We start from the raw sequence: 13,814 nt of genomic DNA, 5'->3' as shown, positions 1-13,814 counted from the left end.
AAATGAAGCAGCAGTGCCGAGCTGTGGTACATTCAGAGGAATGTGTTTTATCTGAGGGGTAATACTTTCATGTCCAGTCAGGACATGTGGATATTATTAGATGTGTTTTTCCTGCTGCCTACAGGGAGATTTTCAGTTGACCTGCAGCAGCCGGGTCCGTGTGGGGAAACTTGTTCATTTAGTGTCTGAAGCTGACTAAACTTCCACCCAACCTCCCTGAATTCTTTTCCTCTTGCGTTCCAGGGACAGCGCTGGTTCTTGCCCGGCTACCCTTGGAAAAGATAGCAGAGTGCCTCAGCGAGTTGTGTGCCGTTCAGGTGATGGCACTGAAAAAGGTACTTTGGGGCATCACAGTTGCAGAACTTTTGCCTTGTTCTGCAGCTGGATTGGTTATGCTGGTCTGCAGTAGGAATTTTCTGTGTGGTGCTCAGTAGAAAACTTCCACTATGGCTGCAGTGTTCTGCAAGTTCCATAGCACTGAGCAACTTACTGTTCTGAGCATGGGGAAATAACATGGGAAAGGCGAGAACCTGGAACAAGATCTGAAAATACAGCGTCCCAACTTCCGCTGGCACACGCTGCTGTAGCTCACTGGAGTCAGTGCAGCTACACAGATTTACACCAGCTGAAGAGAGAGGAGCATAGTAGCATAAACAGGTGTAAGAACCAGATTTGTAGAATGCTTGAAAATGCTGCAAATACATGAGCCAATTTGCTGGTAGCCTAAGGACTGTATCCAATTTGCATGAAATGTAGCCAGTTGCAGCTTCCGTGCATCTTGAGTATGGAGCAAGTCTCCACATGTCAGATCTCCCAGCATGCAGTGCTTCATCTCGATTTGAGCTGCCTCTGCCATGATCAGGATGGATTGTTGCATGCTGAAATCTGTAGTCTCTATGGACTGCACCACTGCAGTGGAGATGATGGTGTCACGGGCCACTCACCCATCCTTGAAGTACAAGTAGCCCAGGATGCCTTTTCATTTGGAGTCTTGGCTAAAGGAAGGTAAAAACTGGGAAGTGAGGGAGGGGCAGCTAAGTAAGATTGCATGGGATGGTCCCACATGTCGTTCCTAAAATGACCTGCCAACAGACAGGGAGACAGTGTTACGTCTGGTGTACAGGTACTAACTTGTGAGGAGCATTCACCAGCTGATCAGTTTGTGTCTTCCTGGTACAGCTCTCCTTTGCCATTCTGCCTGAAATACCTGTCGAGTAAGCTCTGAATGCCCCATGGAAAAGCCCTTGGTAGCAGGAACTTCCCATCTTGTGCAGCTGAGACTCGTCACCACTCAGATCTCTGATAAGCCCTAGTCCCACGTCTCTCCCTTTGGGCTCATAGGGGGATACTCCCCACTTCTGGCCTGCTTCCTCTGTCTAGGACCAGAAGAGGCTTCTGCTCTGCATTGGCCAGAAAATGGGGAGTCTGAGGCATTCACGTTTCTTGTGAGGTGTGAAAGAGGCAGAGTTTACTTTGTGTTCTCGAGGCAATGGCCATTCAGAACGGAGCTCCTTATGGTCACTGAAATCTCACCTGATTTTTGCTCATTTCTCCAGCTGCTGTCTCAGGAGCCAAGCAATGGCCTGTCCTCAGACCCCACGGTGCCCCTAGATCGACTGGCTGTCATATTTAGGTAAGAAAGGTGAGGACTCCAGCAGACTGTCCTGCTGGGGGCTGGGTGGGGCCTGCTGATCTCTCTAGGTCAACTTAAAAACCCTGAACCAGCCGGAGGGTCTCATTTACAAAGGTCTGTAAAAACGATACATTCTTCTTCGTGTGCTCGGCCCAGTGTTTTTCCACTGTGGGTAGGCATGTATCCAGGCGCCCGGAGTCAGAGTTCTTGAAAGCAGTGTCCATTGGTCTGCATGTGCGCCCTCGCTGTCCTGTGCCTCCAACCCAGGAGTAAATGGCGAAACAGACCAACCGCCTCTCCAGTTCCTTCTTGTAGTAGGAAGAGAGCCTGAGACATAAGCCCTTGTATCAGAGGCCTGGTAGGAGGCAGGACCTGCTCACAGAATTTGGCAAGAACAGAGCTGATACTGCAGAAACACACATTCCTAAGAAGTGCTACACGCAGAGCGATATCAAGGATGGTACAAAAATGTCCCCCAAGGGTAGCAGGAACACACTGACCCCTCCTAAAAGATAAGGGCAGGATGACAATATGTAATACAAATGTTTTAATTAAACCAACATGTGCAAGGTGATGGGTGATAACTAGCCACGTCGGGGGCAGTAAATCACTCTGTCAGGGGGCAGTACTAACTGGTTTGTGTCAGGGTATAAAGATGTAGCTCAGAGGCAGTGTCTTTGTCCAGCCGAGGGGAGAACGGAAGGTCCCACCATTCACTGAGCTGCGTCCATTGTCACGGGCAGATGTGGCTTAGTCTCCTCAGGGGAAGCTCTTGTTGCAGCAAGGTTTACTCTCTGCCGTTCTTTCCCCAATCGTTCCTGTGAGGAGCAAAAACTTCCTCTGAAGAAGCACTTAATGGAGACAGTCATGAGGCTGCAGTCAGGCCCCAGCTGGGGGACACGCCAGACATTGGCCTGACTCCGCAAGGAATGCGCCTCCTGCTGTGAAGTCAGACTTCGGCGCGAGGGAATGAACTCCTACAGACCTCCTGCTGGGGTCTCTTTGGGTGGGCCGGGAGTGCTCTCATAAGCACGAGAGCAAATCCTCCTCTAAATCCACTTCAAAGCAGCCAGATAGAACCCTGCCGAAGTCAAGCAAGTCTTTCTGCTCAGCCTGTGGCACGAGCCGTCTCGGGGGCGTGTCAGGAAGGGCCACAAACCCAGGGCTCCATTGGCACCAGACCACTCTCTGCCGGCAACAGTGCCTCTGGTACCAACTAAGCCTGAACTGATGGCACCGGCAAAAGGCAAACAGAGAGAGCCCCAACCACCAACAGTTCTGCCTCCCCCGACTGTGGCACAAGCTAACTCCTCTGGCTCCATTGGTTCAGGCAGACGGGCCAGCTCATATTCCAGGGCGAGCAGAATCTTGCACTACATCTGACATTTTTGTTCTCCCTGATCCCCAGTCTCCATAACCATAAGGTCCTTCCCTCATGAGGGAGGTGTTGACTCCACCAGGAGATGCAGTTTGTGGGAGGAGTCTGTCTCCCATTTCCATTGTCCAGGCATAGTTTCCCTCCAGTGGAACCGTCGGTTCGGCCAATGGATTGAGAATCGCCATTTTCTTTCTTGGGAGACTGAATCACCCAAGAAACCGACTTCTCTTCCTCCAGGGCATGCCTTCCTGGACAAGGGACTCAGACCAGTTTGGAACCAAGGCCCATCTCATTACCTACCTCAGAACCATTGGTACCCCATGTCATGGGAACCTCCACAACCCCCATTTGACCCCTCTTACTGTCTGTTCTGGAGTCCCAGGGACCTGGACCATCTTCCAGAGTCAACATGATCCACGAGAGAGTCAGTCCACCTCTCCTCTGCGAGAGGACAGCCAGAGCTTCCTCTGACCCCATGGAAGAGCAAGTTTATGAGCATGATCCAGTGGTACCAATGGAAACTGTCTTCATCTCTGGATGAAGTAGTCACTCCGATACCCATACGCCGCCCCTCCCGCCCCCCCCCCCCCCCCAATGAGCTACATGTCTTCCTGAAGGAAGTGTAGGATCTTCAACAAACTCTTGGATGTTCTCCAAACATCTGGATCCAGCTGAATAGCACTTTGTGTTAATGAATGAGCTAAAACAGTCTGGCATACCTCAGCCACTTTCACTTTCCTGAGAGGGCAGAAAAACATTATATTGTCCCAGCCAAAGGGGTGGAATTTCTCTTTTCTCATCCTGCACCTAATGCTTTGGTTGTCCAGATTGCCATAGAGATATCTAGACAGCAGCATCCTAGACTTACTCCAGTCAATACTGAGGGTAAATGCATTGATTTTATTGGGAAGGAAGATCTTCATTTCTATTAGCCTTCAGTTCAGAATAGCCCGTTACCGAGCACTGTTGCCGAAGTATGATTACCTGAACTCTTCCAAATTCATGGACTTGGACAAGCTTCCACAAGAGGGAGCTCCGTTATGGGCTCTCGTTGAGGAAGGCAAGTTGGTTGCCAGGCTCACTCCTCAATCAGCAGTAGGTGCAGTACTGTGAATCACGTCTTCATGCTTTGGAATGACACAAAAAGAAGGGTGGCTGGAGACCTATCCTCAGTCTCTGTCATCTCAGCCACTTTTATTCACAAACTGAAATTTTGCATGGTGACACTGGCATCTGTGATCTCTTCCCTGGAAAAGGGCATGTGGTTCACGGCTCTCGATATGAAGGGCATATACTTTCACGTGGACATTCACCCCACTCAGATATTGTCTTAAGTTCATGGTGGCCCCCGACCATTTTCAATTAGGAGTGCCCCCATTCGGTTTTGCTACTACCCTTAGGGTCTCTAACAAGTTCTTTTTGGTAATAGCAGCCCATATGAGGTGTCATGGCTTCACCATCTTCCCCTGTCTGTCTCATTGCCAACACACGTCAAGAAGCTTGAGTCGATTTCATCAGTGCTTCAACTCCTGTATTCCCTAGGGGTCGGCATAAACTCAGAAAAGTCTGTCGTCACTGCAACAGAAACTGTAGATGTCATCAGAGCATGCCTAAAGTCAGTCGTCACAGCAAGGGCTTTTCTGCCAGTGTGTGGGTTCCAAGCGATGAACGAACTCATAAATCAGGTCGCGAACCACCCTCTAACACCAGTCAGAATGTCTTTTCGTCCTGGGGCACATGGCTTCATCTGCGCTTATCGCACTGTTTGCCAGACTCCATCTTCGTTGCCTGCAGCCATGACTCAGAACAGTGTACTCCCCAAACCAACAGTCCATGAATGCCATAGGAACTCTTCCCACCAAAGTAACATCATCTCCACTATGGTGGAAGTATCCCCACCAGGCATTCATAGGCGTTCCCGTCTTTCCGCCTTCAAGTGACAAGACAGTCACTATAGATGCTGGGGAGCTCACCTGGACAGCCAGACAGCGCAAGACATTTGGACATCCTGAGAAACCAGGATGCACAGTGATATTCTGGAACTTGAGAGCAGCCCAACCCTTTCTCACATTCAGGTCTCCCAGTCCTCATTCTGTCAGACAATATGACAACTGACTTTTACATCAACAAGCAGGGAGGAGTGAGATCCATTCCTCTGTGTGCCGAAATGATTGCTCTGTGGAATTGGTACATCAGCAATCATATCGCCCTGTCAGCAGTTCACCTTCCAGGGAATCAAAATCTGCTGGTGGACTCCTTCAGCAGACACTTCGCTATTGACCATGCCTCGGTGGTAAACAGTAGTTTTGCTCTATGGGGAACCTCCACAAGAGGCCTGTTTGCCTCTGACAAACTAAGTGCAACATACGCTGCTCCAGACAAGCCCTAGGACATTGCTCTCAGGGCAGTGCTCTCCTTCTGGGTTGGAGCATCTGAATTCTGCCTTCCCTCCCTTACCACTCCCACATCAGGTCTGACAGAACATTCGTCTGGACAAGGCCCTCTCATCACTCCCAACTGGCCCAGACAGTTATGGTTCCCGAGTCTGCTACGCGTGTCATCTCGACCACCAATCATCGTTTGGCCCTTTCTGATCCGCCCCAGGGGAAGGGCAGAATCAAGCTCCCCAACCCCTAGCACTGCATCTCAGGGCGTGGTTTTTGGATGGGCACAAATTCTAGAACGTTCATGCTCCGAAGCCATGCAAACAATCCTTCCCAATAGTAGAAAAGATTCCACTAGAAAATGGTGCACAGCCAAGGGGAAGCATTTCTTTATCTGGGTGCAACAAAAACGTATAATGCCCAGAAGCTCTGGGTATTCCCTGTATTCTGGACTATCTTCTTTCCCTCAACATAGCGAGTCTTTTCCCATCAACTCTTTGAGTCCATCTGGCAGCAATCAGGACGTACCACCCATCTTCCGATGGTTGCTCAGTTTTCACTCACCCACTGACTACCAGATTCTGGAAGAGTCTAATCCAAACCTTTCTGCCAGTAAGGAAACCTGTTCCTCAATGGGACTTAAACTTTGTTCTTTGGGTCCTCACGAGGCCTCCCTTTGAGCCCCGAGCTACACGTTCCATGTCTGTCCTACCCATGAAAGTTGCATTCCTGGTAGTCATCACCTCAGCCAGGAAGTAGGTGAGCTCGGAGCACTGATGGTGGATCTGCCTTATGCCATGTTCCATAGAGACAGTTTCATTGTTTACATCCTAAACTCACCTTCTCCCTCCCCCCCCCCACGCCTCCCCCAAGCAGTTTGTTTCACCTGAACCAGTCAGGCCACTTAACTGTGTCTTCCAAAACACCACACATCTGAAGAAGAGAGAAGACTCCATCCCGTCGACAAGCCTTGTCCTTTTACCAGCACAAGGACAAAGCTGGTCAGAAAATCTCCCGGGCTGTTTATCGCTGTAGCAGGAAGAGTCCCAGGTCAAGCCGTGTCTTCTGAGGCTCTCCGAATGGATCTCTGGCTGTATCTTACTCTCTCAGCTATCTAATCTTCCTCCCCCGCCTGGGGTGAGGCGCAAGCCACGTCAATGGCATCGCTTCAAGAAGTGCCTCTGCTTGACGTTTCCAAAGCAGCTGCGTGGAGTTCCTTCCACACGCCCCCAAGACGTGCCTCAGTGCAGGACTCCCACTGATGCCTGCTTGGGGACAGCAGTCCCTGAAACAGCTCTGCTGCCTGCATCCTCGTGCCCTCCTCCTACCTTGAGTCCTGCGTGTCACCCACTGCCAGTGGAATACAGACAGGGACCAGCACGTAAAGAAGAGAAAGTCACTTACCTTAGAGTAAATGGAGGTTCTTTGAGACGTATGGTCCCTATCTGTAGTCTGCTACCCACCCCCTTTCCCTCGGCTTCAGAGCAGTCTAATTAGCTGTAGAGAAGGAATTGGAAGAGCAGTCAGTCTGCTCGGCCCTGTCTCTCCTCAGTTGGAGGAACAAGGAGACCAATGGCACCTGCATGGACCAACGAATTCTCTGACTCTGGGTGCATGGGGAGCGTATGCGTACGCATGGTGGACAACAGTTAGGGACCACACATCTCAAAGGCCCTCTGGTTACTAAGGTAAGTAACATTCTCTGCTGTGGAGAGGGCCAGATGGGCTCCTGTGGACCCCATCCCATGGTTACGCTGTGTCATGCCTTGCCTTTATCACCTGGCTTCCGGTTCAAGTACCGCGGTGACTCCTCCTGGCTGCAAAATGTGCAGTACGCAATGGGTCTGCAGCCCCAGAGGTGACTCTTGCTGACCCTCTTGTCTATCATCTCGTCAGAGAGGCTAGAGAGACGAAATTCTCCTCCTCCCTCCCCACCCCAGGTGGTCTCTCCAGATGTGGGAAGCTTATTCGGTTTGTTTATGGTGTACCTGTGCGGCGGGGGGGTGAATGGAGGCCCTCAGTGGTCAGGGCTGTCACCTGGGCATGTTTCATCAGCGCTGAGTTAACACCAAATAACTTGTATGTTTAAAAAGGCGCTTAACCCTTTCGTTGCTTTTCCCAGGCATACCAACCCCATTGTAGAAAATGGCCAGACACATCCGTGCCAAAAAGTCATCCAGGAAGTAAGTGAAAATCGGTGCCAGGCCTCGGGCCGTCGTCCTCCGTACGCATCTAGCCAGGAATTGGGGTGTCCCCATCACTGACTGCTTGGGGCAGAGCCGGTCTCGCCAGGGGCAGCTTTGGCTTTGGGCTGGCGAACAGTCACTGCTGGCTCGTCCCTGTAATCAGAGAAGGGAGGCTGCTATAGAACTGCCGAGGGGGGGAAATGGGCATGAAGAATCGATGGGCTTGTATCCTAGTCGCTTTCACTCCTCTGCTTGGCAAATAGAGGAATTAAGGCAAACCTTGAGCACAACGTTCTAGCCCCTTCCTTGTCAGGTGCTTTGAGATCCATGGCTGAATAGCTGTGAGAGCCACGGTCACTGGATACGCGGGAAGGATTCCATCCAGGAGGTGCCCGCAGCTTCGGTTGCCTGGCAGCTGGGTGGTGGACCTGAGGATGTCTCTTGCCAATAGTTGGGGACTATAGGGACGCAGAGTATTGTAGTAAATGGGGTGGTTGTGGGGTCCCTCCTGAATATCTGGAACCCTCCCTGTTGTCCTTGCTCAGATCTGGCCGGTCCTGTCGGAGACCCTGAACAAACATCGTGCCGATAACCGCATCGTGGAACGCTGCTGCCGGTGCCTGCGCTTTGCTGTCCGCTGTGTAGGCAAAGGGTCTGCGGCCCTGCTGCAGCCGCTGGTCACGCAGGTGAGTGAGCCTCGGGGGAGATACTTAGTGGAGGAGCTGTTCATCCACTTGGGGTGTCTGGAATCAGTGCGCGCAGAAAGCGAAATCTCACAATTGGTGAGTTGGCTGAGCCCCTGGGTGAGATTTACATTGAAGCCCCAGGTATAGGCCTCTGTCAGGGAGGAGCCTGGTCCATGGAGTGCAGCACGTCCGGCATAAGGAGCTCTGACTAGCGTGGGGACAGTTCCAGCTTTGCTGGCCCCCACAGCATGTGAGGCAACAAGGGGATCCTTTAGCTAGCGCCCGGCCCTTCCCGTTTTCAGAGTGCTGTACAAACCTGAGCTGAGGTACAGCAGAGCAATGCCTCAGGCAGCGATCCCAAGCCTTGGGGAATCGGGCCGAGCTGGCCCTTTGCAGGGGAGAATTTCTCCCGTACTGCAAGTGAATCGCCACTGGGGTCTGGAAGCCTGGGCTTCCCGGTGCTAGGAAATGCACCTGCTCTGTAAAGCTCCTGGCTGGGGCCAGCTGGTGTTGGCCGTGTGTCTTGGAGCAGGACGTGAGCTGGAGTAAGTTTGCTGTGTCCTTGGCAGATGGTGAACGTGTACCAGGCGCACCAGCACTCCTGCTTCCTGTACCTCGGCAGCATCCTGGTGGACGAGTACGGGATGGAGGAAGGCTGCCGGCAGGGGCTGCTAGACATGCTGCAGGTAGGTCTCCCGAAGTCACGTCTAGTTCCGGGTATGAGTGGTACCCGCTCCGTGCCATCCCACTTGGCTGCAGCTTTTGATTCCTTTTTTCCCCCTCTGTGCTTTCCTCTTTGGAAGCCGATGGGACTTCATCTTCCAAGTGTCACTTTTGAAAATGGGTCTTCAGCTCCTAAGTCACTTGGATGTTCTAGATATTATTTCCGCTGGGCTGCCCTTGGGACTCGCCCCCGTTCAGCAGCTGGCGCAGCTGCATCCCTCGCTGCAGATGAGGACGTTGGACCGAGCTTGCTGTGGCTTTCCCCAGGGCGCTTCTGTATGACCTTTGCCTGATGCTCACGGTGCTCCCTACCTGATATGGGGCACGTCTCCCACCCTGAGCCGGCAGCTGTGTGTAAACAGCCACAAAAAGGAGTGCTTTGTTTAAACGTCCTCTTCTCTCATGTCGATTGGTGTGGTTAGTGCCAGTGCCAGTGGCAGGGATTGCTGCGCTACGCCAAATGCCCCGTCAGTGAAAACCGAACCAGCCCCTGCCCCATCTGAAATTCCTTGATGCTGCTGCGGTGGTGCTGGTGGAATGGAGAAAACCGCCCTTCCGCTCTGTTCCCGGCTTGGGCCCCCAGTGCTGGTAAATAAACTGTGGCTCCAGCAGAGGAAATCGGAACACCCAGTGGGGAGTGGCCGGGGGCGGGGAATAAGGAACTGATTGCGCTTCCGAACCCATAACGTTCCTCCTAAAAGCGCAGCTCGCTCCCTGACCTAGGCACTGCCAAGCTGTGACTGGCCCAGGCCCAGCATCTGAGAGCTTGGGGCATTACGTGTTCCAAGCACTGGACGAACGTTGAGCCTTGCTGTCGCCGTTGTGCAGGAGAGTAAAGTGAGGTATGGGCTGCGCCCGTCACCCAGTGAGTGTCCAGGGCAGAGCTGGCGTTCGGGCTCCCGTGCAGCCTCTGCATCTCTGCCACCTGCTGGCTAGTGAGCGACCACGAAACCAGGCCCCCGCCAGCTCCAACTCACTGGTTTGTGGGGAACGCGGCCGCTCCCGGGTCCCCAGTCTAGGATCAGACACGGAGACTCAGCTTTGCAGTGAGGGAAACTGAGCCACAGTCTGCGGCCTGGCCTTTGGTGCTTCGTCTTCGAGGTGCTGGAAGCTTCCCTAGGAGGAGATACGGGTTTGGAGCAGCCTGTCCTGCCGGCCGTGCTGTCAGCTCAGCAAACTCAAACGGAGTCAGGGAGTTCGCTGCCCCGGCGTCGTTTGAGATGCAGAGGGACGGAGACATTTGGGCAGCAAGTCACCAAACCCAAAAACCGGACTCTCCCTGCTCCTCCCAGCTAGTGCACAGCTTGTGCAGGGCAAGGAAGGGACCATCCTATGGCTTAGGCCCCATGGCTGCAGTCAGGACACCTGGGTTTGTCACAGAACTGTTTGGCCTCGGATGAGTTTCCCGTCTCTAAAACAGGGAGACTGATTCCTGCCTCCCCAGGGCCCTGAGGCTAAGTTCCTGTTTTGTCAATGCAAGGCGCTTTGTAAGCGTGTGGCCGGTATTACTGCGGGGAGCGCGGGTGGGTCTGATGCAGGGAGACCAGGGAAATGGGGAGAGAATTAAACGACCAGGTGCTCTGCCTCCGCTGGGTTTGCTTCCACCCGGATCTAGGAGCTCAGACTTTCGTAAACCACCAGGCACCCCCGCAACGGTGCCTCATTGTAATCGGAAACGCCGGCATGCCGCAAAGTGAGCAGGCGCGCCCTGCCCCCTTGGCTTGTCTTCCATCCTTCCTCTGCCTGCACCCCAGGACGAACTCTGTGTCTCATGCCATCTCTAGAGATCGCGGCGTACGTTAATTTAATTAACGATCCCCTTCCCCTTCTCCTAGGCGCTGTGCTTGCCTACCTTCCAGCTCCTAGAGCAGCAGAATGGCCTTCAGAACCACCCAGACACCGTGGACGACCTCTTCCGGCTAGCCACCAGGTAACCGCTCCGCCTAAACACGGGATTGCTGCCTCGCGTCCTGAGCGCTCCTTCCGCTGCCTCGGCTCTGGCCAGTTCTGCTCCTTGCGCAACGGGCGGCTGAGTGCGTGGGTATGCGCGTATTGCTTCCCAGGCAGAGGGAGTGTCCATCTTTAATAACTCCTCTTCCTCTGGATTTATAAGCTATACAAATGACGCACCCCCATCCCCTTGCGTTAATGCTCACAATCCTATCAGAACGGCCTTGCCCGCTCCACCCACGAATCGAGACTCGTCAACAACAATCACAAGATTACGTCCTCCAGAGTCCCCTGCCAGCCCAGGGCGCCTTTGTAGCTGCTGTAGGTGCTTTGGCTGCAGCCCAAGATTTGGAAGTGGTCGGGACTTTCCTGCTTCCCCGTTACTAGAGTTCCAGCTGTGGGCATTGAGGATAACTTGGTTTCCAGCAGGGGGCAGTGCAGTACAGCTTGCAGTCAGGATGCTGCCTTCTGGGGCTGGCCTGTCCATCAGGACGGCAGAGGGAGCTGGGTCTTGCTGTGACTAGCGCTGGAGGGAGGGGAGCGTCCCTGGGCAGCACGGAAGGGACATGGCAACCCTCTGAACCACAAAGCTGCTGTGTCCTTGGGGCGTCCGTCCCAAGCAGCCTGCCAAGCGAAGCTGCTTTCTAGCTCGCGCCGCGCTGAACTCTCCCTGATCTCTCTCTGCTCTGCCCAGGTTCATCCAGCGCAGCCCAATCACCTTGCTCCGCAGCCAGGTGATCATTCCCATCCTGCAGTGGGCCATCGCCTCCACCACCCTGGACCACCGGGACGCAAACTGCAGCGTCATGAAATTCCTGCGCGACCTCGTCCACACCGGGGTGGCCAATGACGTGAGTGATTCCCAGCGTTTCCTCTCCTAGCTGGGGGGGCAGGGCGCGGTGGGGTCGCAGACGGCCCTGCCCAGCCGGCTCGGGGAAGCTGAGAGACGCTGGCTGTTTTGGGTATTGCTTTGCTCGTTGCATTTATCTGTGTTGCTCTTGGAATTGCAGCTGACAGATGAACCATTCAGAGCCAGGTGAGATTTGGACTCCCACCTGCCCGTGGGGAGCCCCAGCCTGCAGTGCTGTTCCCATGTTAACCAGCCCTCTGCTGGAGGAGATGCGTTGTACGGTGTTCCTAAGGGTGAACCGCTGCTGCCTTGGTCTCTCCTCTTGGCCCCTTGACCCGGGAGGCTGGTTCCTGGCTCTCACTCAGGTCACAGGCAATAAAAAGCCGGTTGTTCCTCGCTGGGGTCGGGAGCAGTTGGTGCCAGTGTTAATGCCCTGCCTACGCAAGGCTGCTCAGGTGCCAGCTGGCAGCACAAGAGCCCATCGTGCTGCCTTTCCATCTTCTGTTCTGTCCTGCCCGTCGGTCACTGCAGCGTGTTCTGCCTCGATGAGCAAACGGCACTGGGAGGTGGGAAGGGACCCAAAGGTGGAAACGTGCCCCAGGCCGCCCTGCCCGGCAATGCTCACTCGGCCCCTCTTCTTTCTGCAGCATGAAGAGGACTTTGAATTGCGGAAGGAGCTGATCGGGCAAGTGATGAACCAGCTGGGCCAGCAGCTCGTGAGCCAGCTGCTGCACACCTGCTGCTTCTGCCTGCCGCCCTACACCTTGCCCGACGTCGCCGAGGTGCTCTGGGAGATCATGCAGATCGACAGGCCGGTAAGGTTGTAAACGTAGTAGAAGTGTAACACGTGACTGCAGCGAGCCCGGTGTTGGCACGGGGAGAAACGGGCCTGCCAGGGGGATTCAAGGGATGCGAGCGAACGAAAGGTGGAGCTAGCGATTAGCAGCTGTCCGAACATCAAGGGTCAATTTCACCAGCCTGAATTAAAAAAAACTTGTGTCCTTCAATTACAGCAGTGAAGATTAGCACCCACCCCCTACTCCACCTCCCTCAAGTGCTCCAATCCCAGTGCTTTTAGCTCAGTGATTCTTGCTAGCTGGCTTGTCCATCTCTCTGCTTTGTCCCCACTTCTTCCTGTTTCAAGGCTTGCTTCACATCCTGTCTCTCCACCCTCCCTCAGAAGTTGATTCTCCGTTCTCAGCCAGCACAGGAAGATTGTGCTCCTGATGTGCCTGTGGGCTGATAGCCGCTGCAACAGAACGCAATCCTTGCTCAACCCGAGTTGAGTCTATCCCTGCTGGGTTGTGAATCATTCCGAGCAGTATCTGGGCATGCGCAGGGTTCGGTGCTCACTTAGAATGATTCATTCCGGCAGTACAAAGACAACGCATACAAACGAAACTTAAAAATAGGCCGTCTTTCCTAGGCTGCCTGGGGTGCAGGACCTGCAGCACCTGAACCCAGAACTTAGTCCAGGTTTCTTTTTGTAGCAATAAAATGTTTAACTTTTGCCTTCCTCCCACTCCAGACATTTTGTCGCTGGCTAGAGAATTCACTGAAGGGTTTACCAAAGGAAACAACTGGGGGAGCCATCCAAGTAACGCACAAACAACTTACGGACTTTCACAAGGAGGTGACTAGGTGAGTGAACTCCGTGTTGGCAGGATACCCTGTTCACAAAGGTGTTACCACAAGTCGTCCCCCTGCACCTCTCTCGGGCCAGCAACACACCTGTCACTGGGCGGTTCAGTGTGGCTGTCCACTCAATCGTCAGAGACTTCAAGGCCAGAAGGGACCATCGTGGTCATCTAGTCTGATCTGCACAGCACCTCACCCACCCTCTCCTGTAATAGACCCCTCACCTCTGGCTGAGTTACTGAAGTCCTCAAATCGGGGTTTAAAGGGTTCAAGTTACTGAGAATCCACCATTTACTCTAGTTGAAATCAACAAGTGCCTTGTGCTGCAGAGAGAGGTGAAACCCCCCCCCCCATGGCTCAGCCAATCTGACCTGGGGGGAAATTCC

General features: G+C 53.6%; 1 protein-coding gene across 2 annotated transcripts in view; it reads left to right on the top strand.

Annotated features, from left to right (window-relative positions):
- TNPO3 (transportin 3) overlaps positions 1-13,814 on the top strand; it is a 75,569-nt gene that overhangs the window by 54,786 nt on the left and 6,969 nt on the right. For both annotated transcript variants that reach the window (XM_039519999.1, XM_039520000.1), the window contains 9 exons: positions 244-335; positions 1,557-1,633; positions 7,518-7,578; positions 8,127-8,267; positions 8,837-8,953; positions 10,826-10,920; positions 11,635-11,791; positions 12,438-12,605; positions 13,319-13,431. In XM_039519999.1, the coding sequence (XP_039375933.1) occupies positions 244-335; positions 1,557-1,633; positions 7,518-7,578; positions 8,127-8,267; positions 8,837-8,953; positions 10,826-10,920; positions 11,635-11,791; positions 12,438-12,605; positions 13,319-13,431 (1,021 nt within the window). The remainder of the gene's footprint in view (positions 1-243; positions 336-1,556; positions 1,634-7,517; positions 7,579-8,126; positions 8,268-8,836; positions 8,954-10,825; positions 10,921-11,634; positions 11,792-12,437; positions 12,606-13,318; positions 13,432-13,814) is intronic.

Source organism: Mauremys reevesii, linkage group 1 (genome assembly GCF_016161935.1).
Source record: "Mauremys reevesii isolate NIE-2019 linkage group 1, ASM1616193v1, whole genome shotgun sequence".
Taxonomy (NCBI): Eukaryota; Metazoa; Chordata; order Testudines; family Geoemydidae; genus Mauremys; species Mauremys reevesii.
This window is presented reverse-complemented; position numbering and strand designations above follow the sequence as displayed.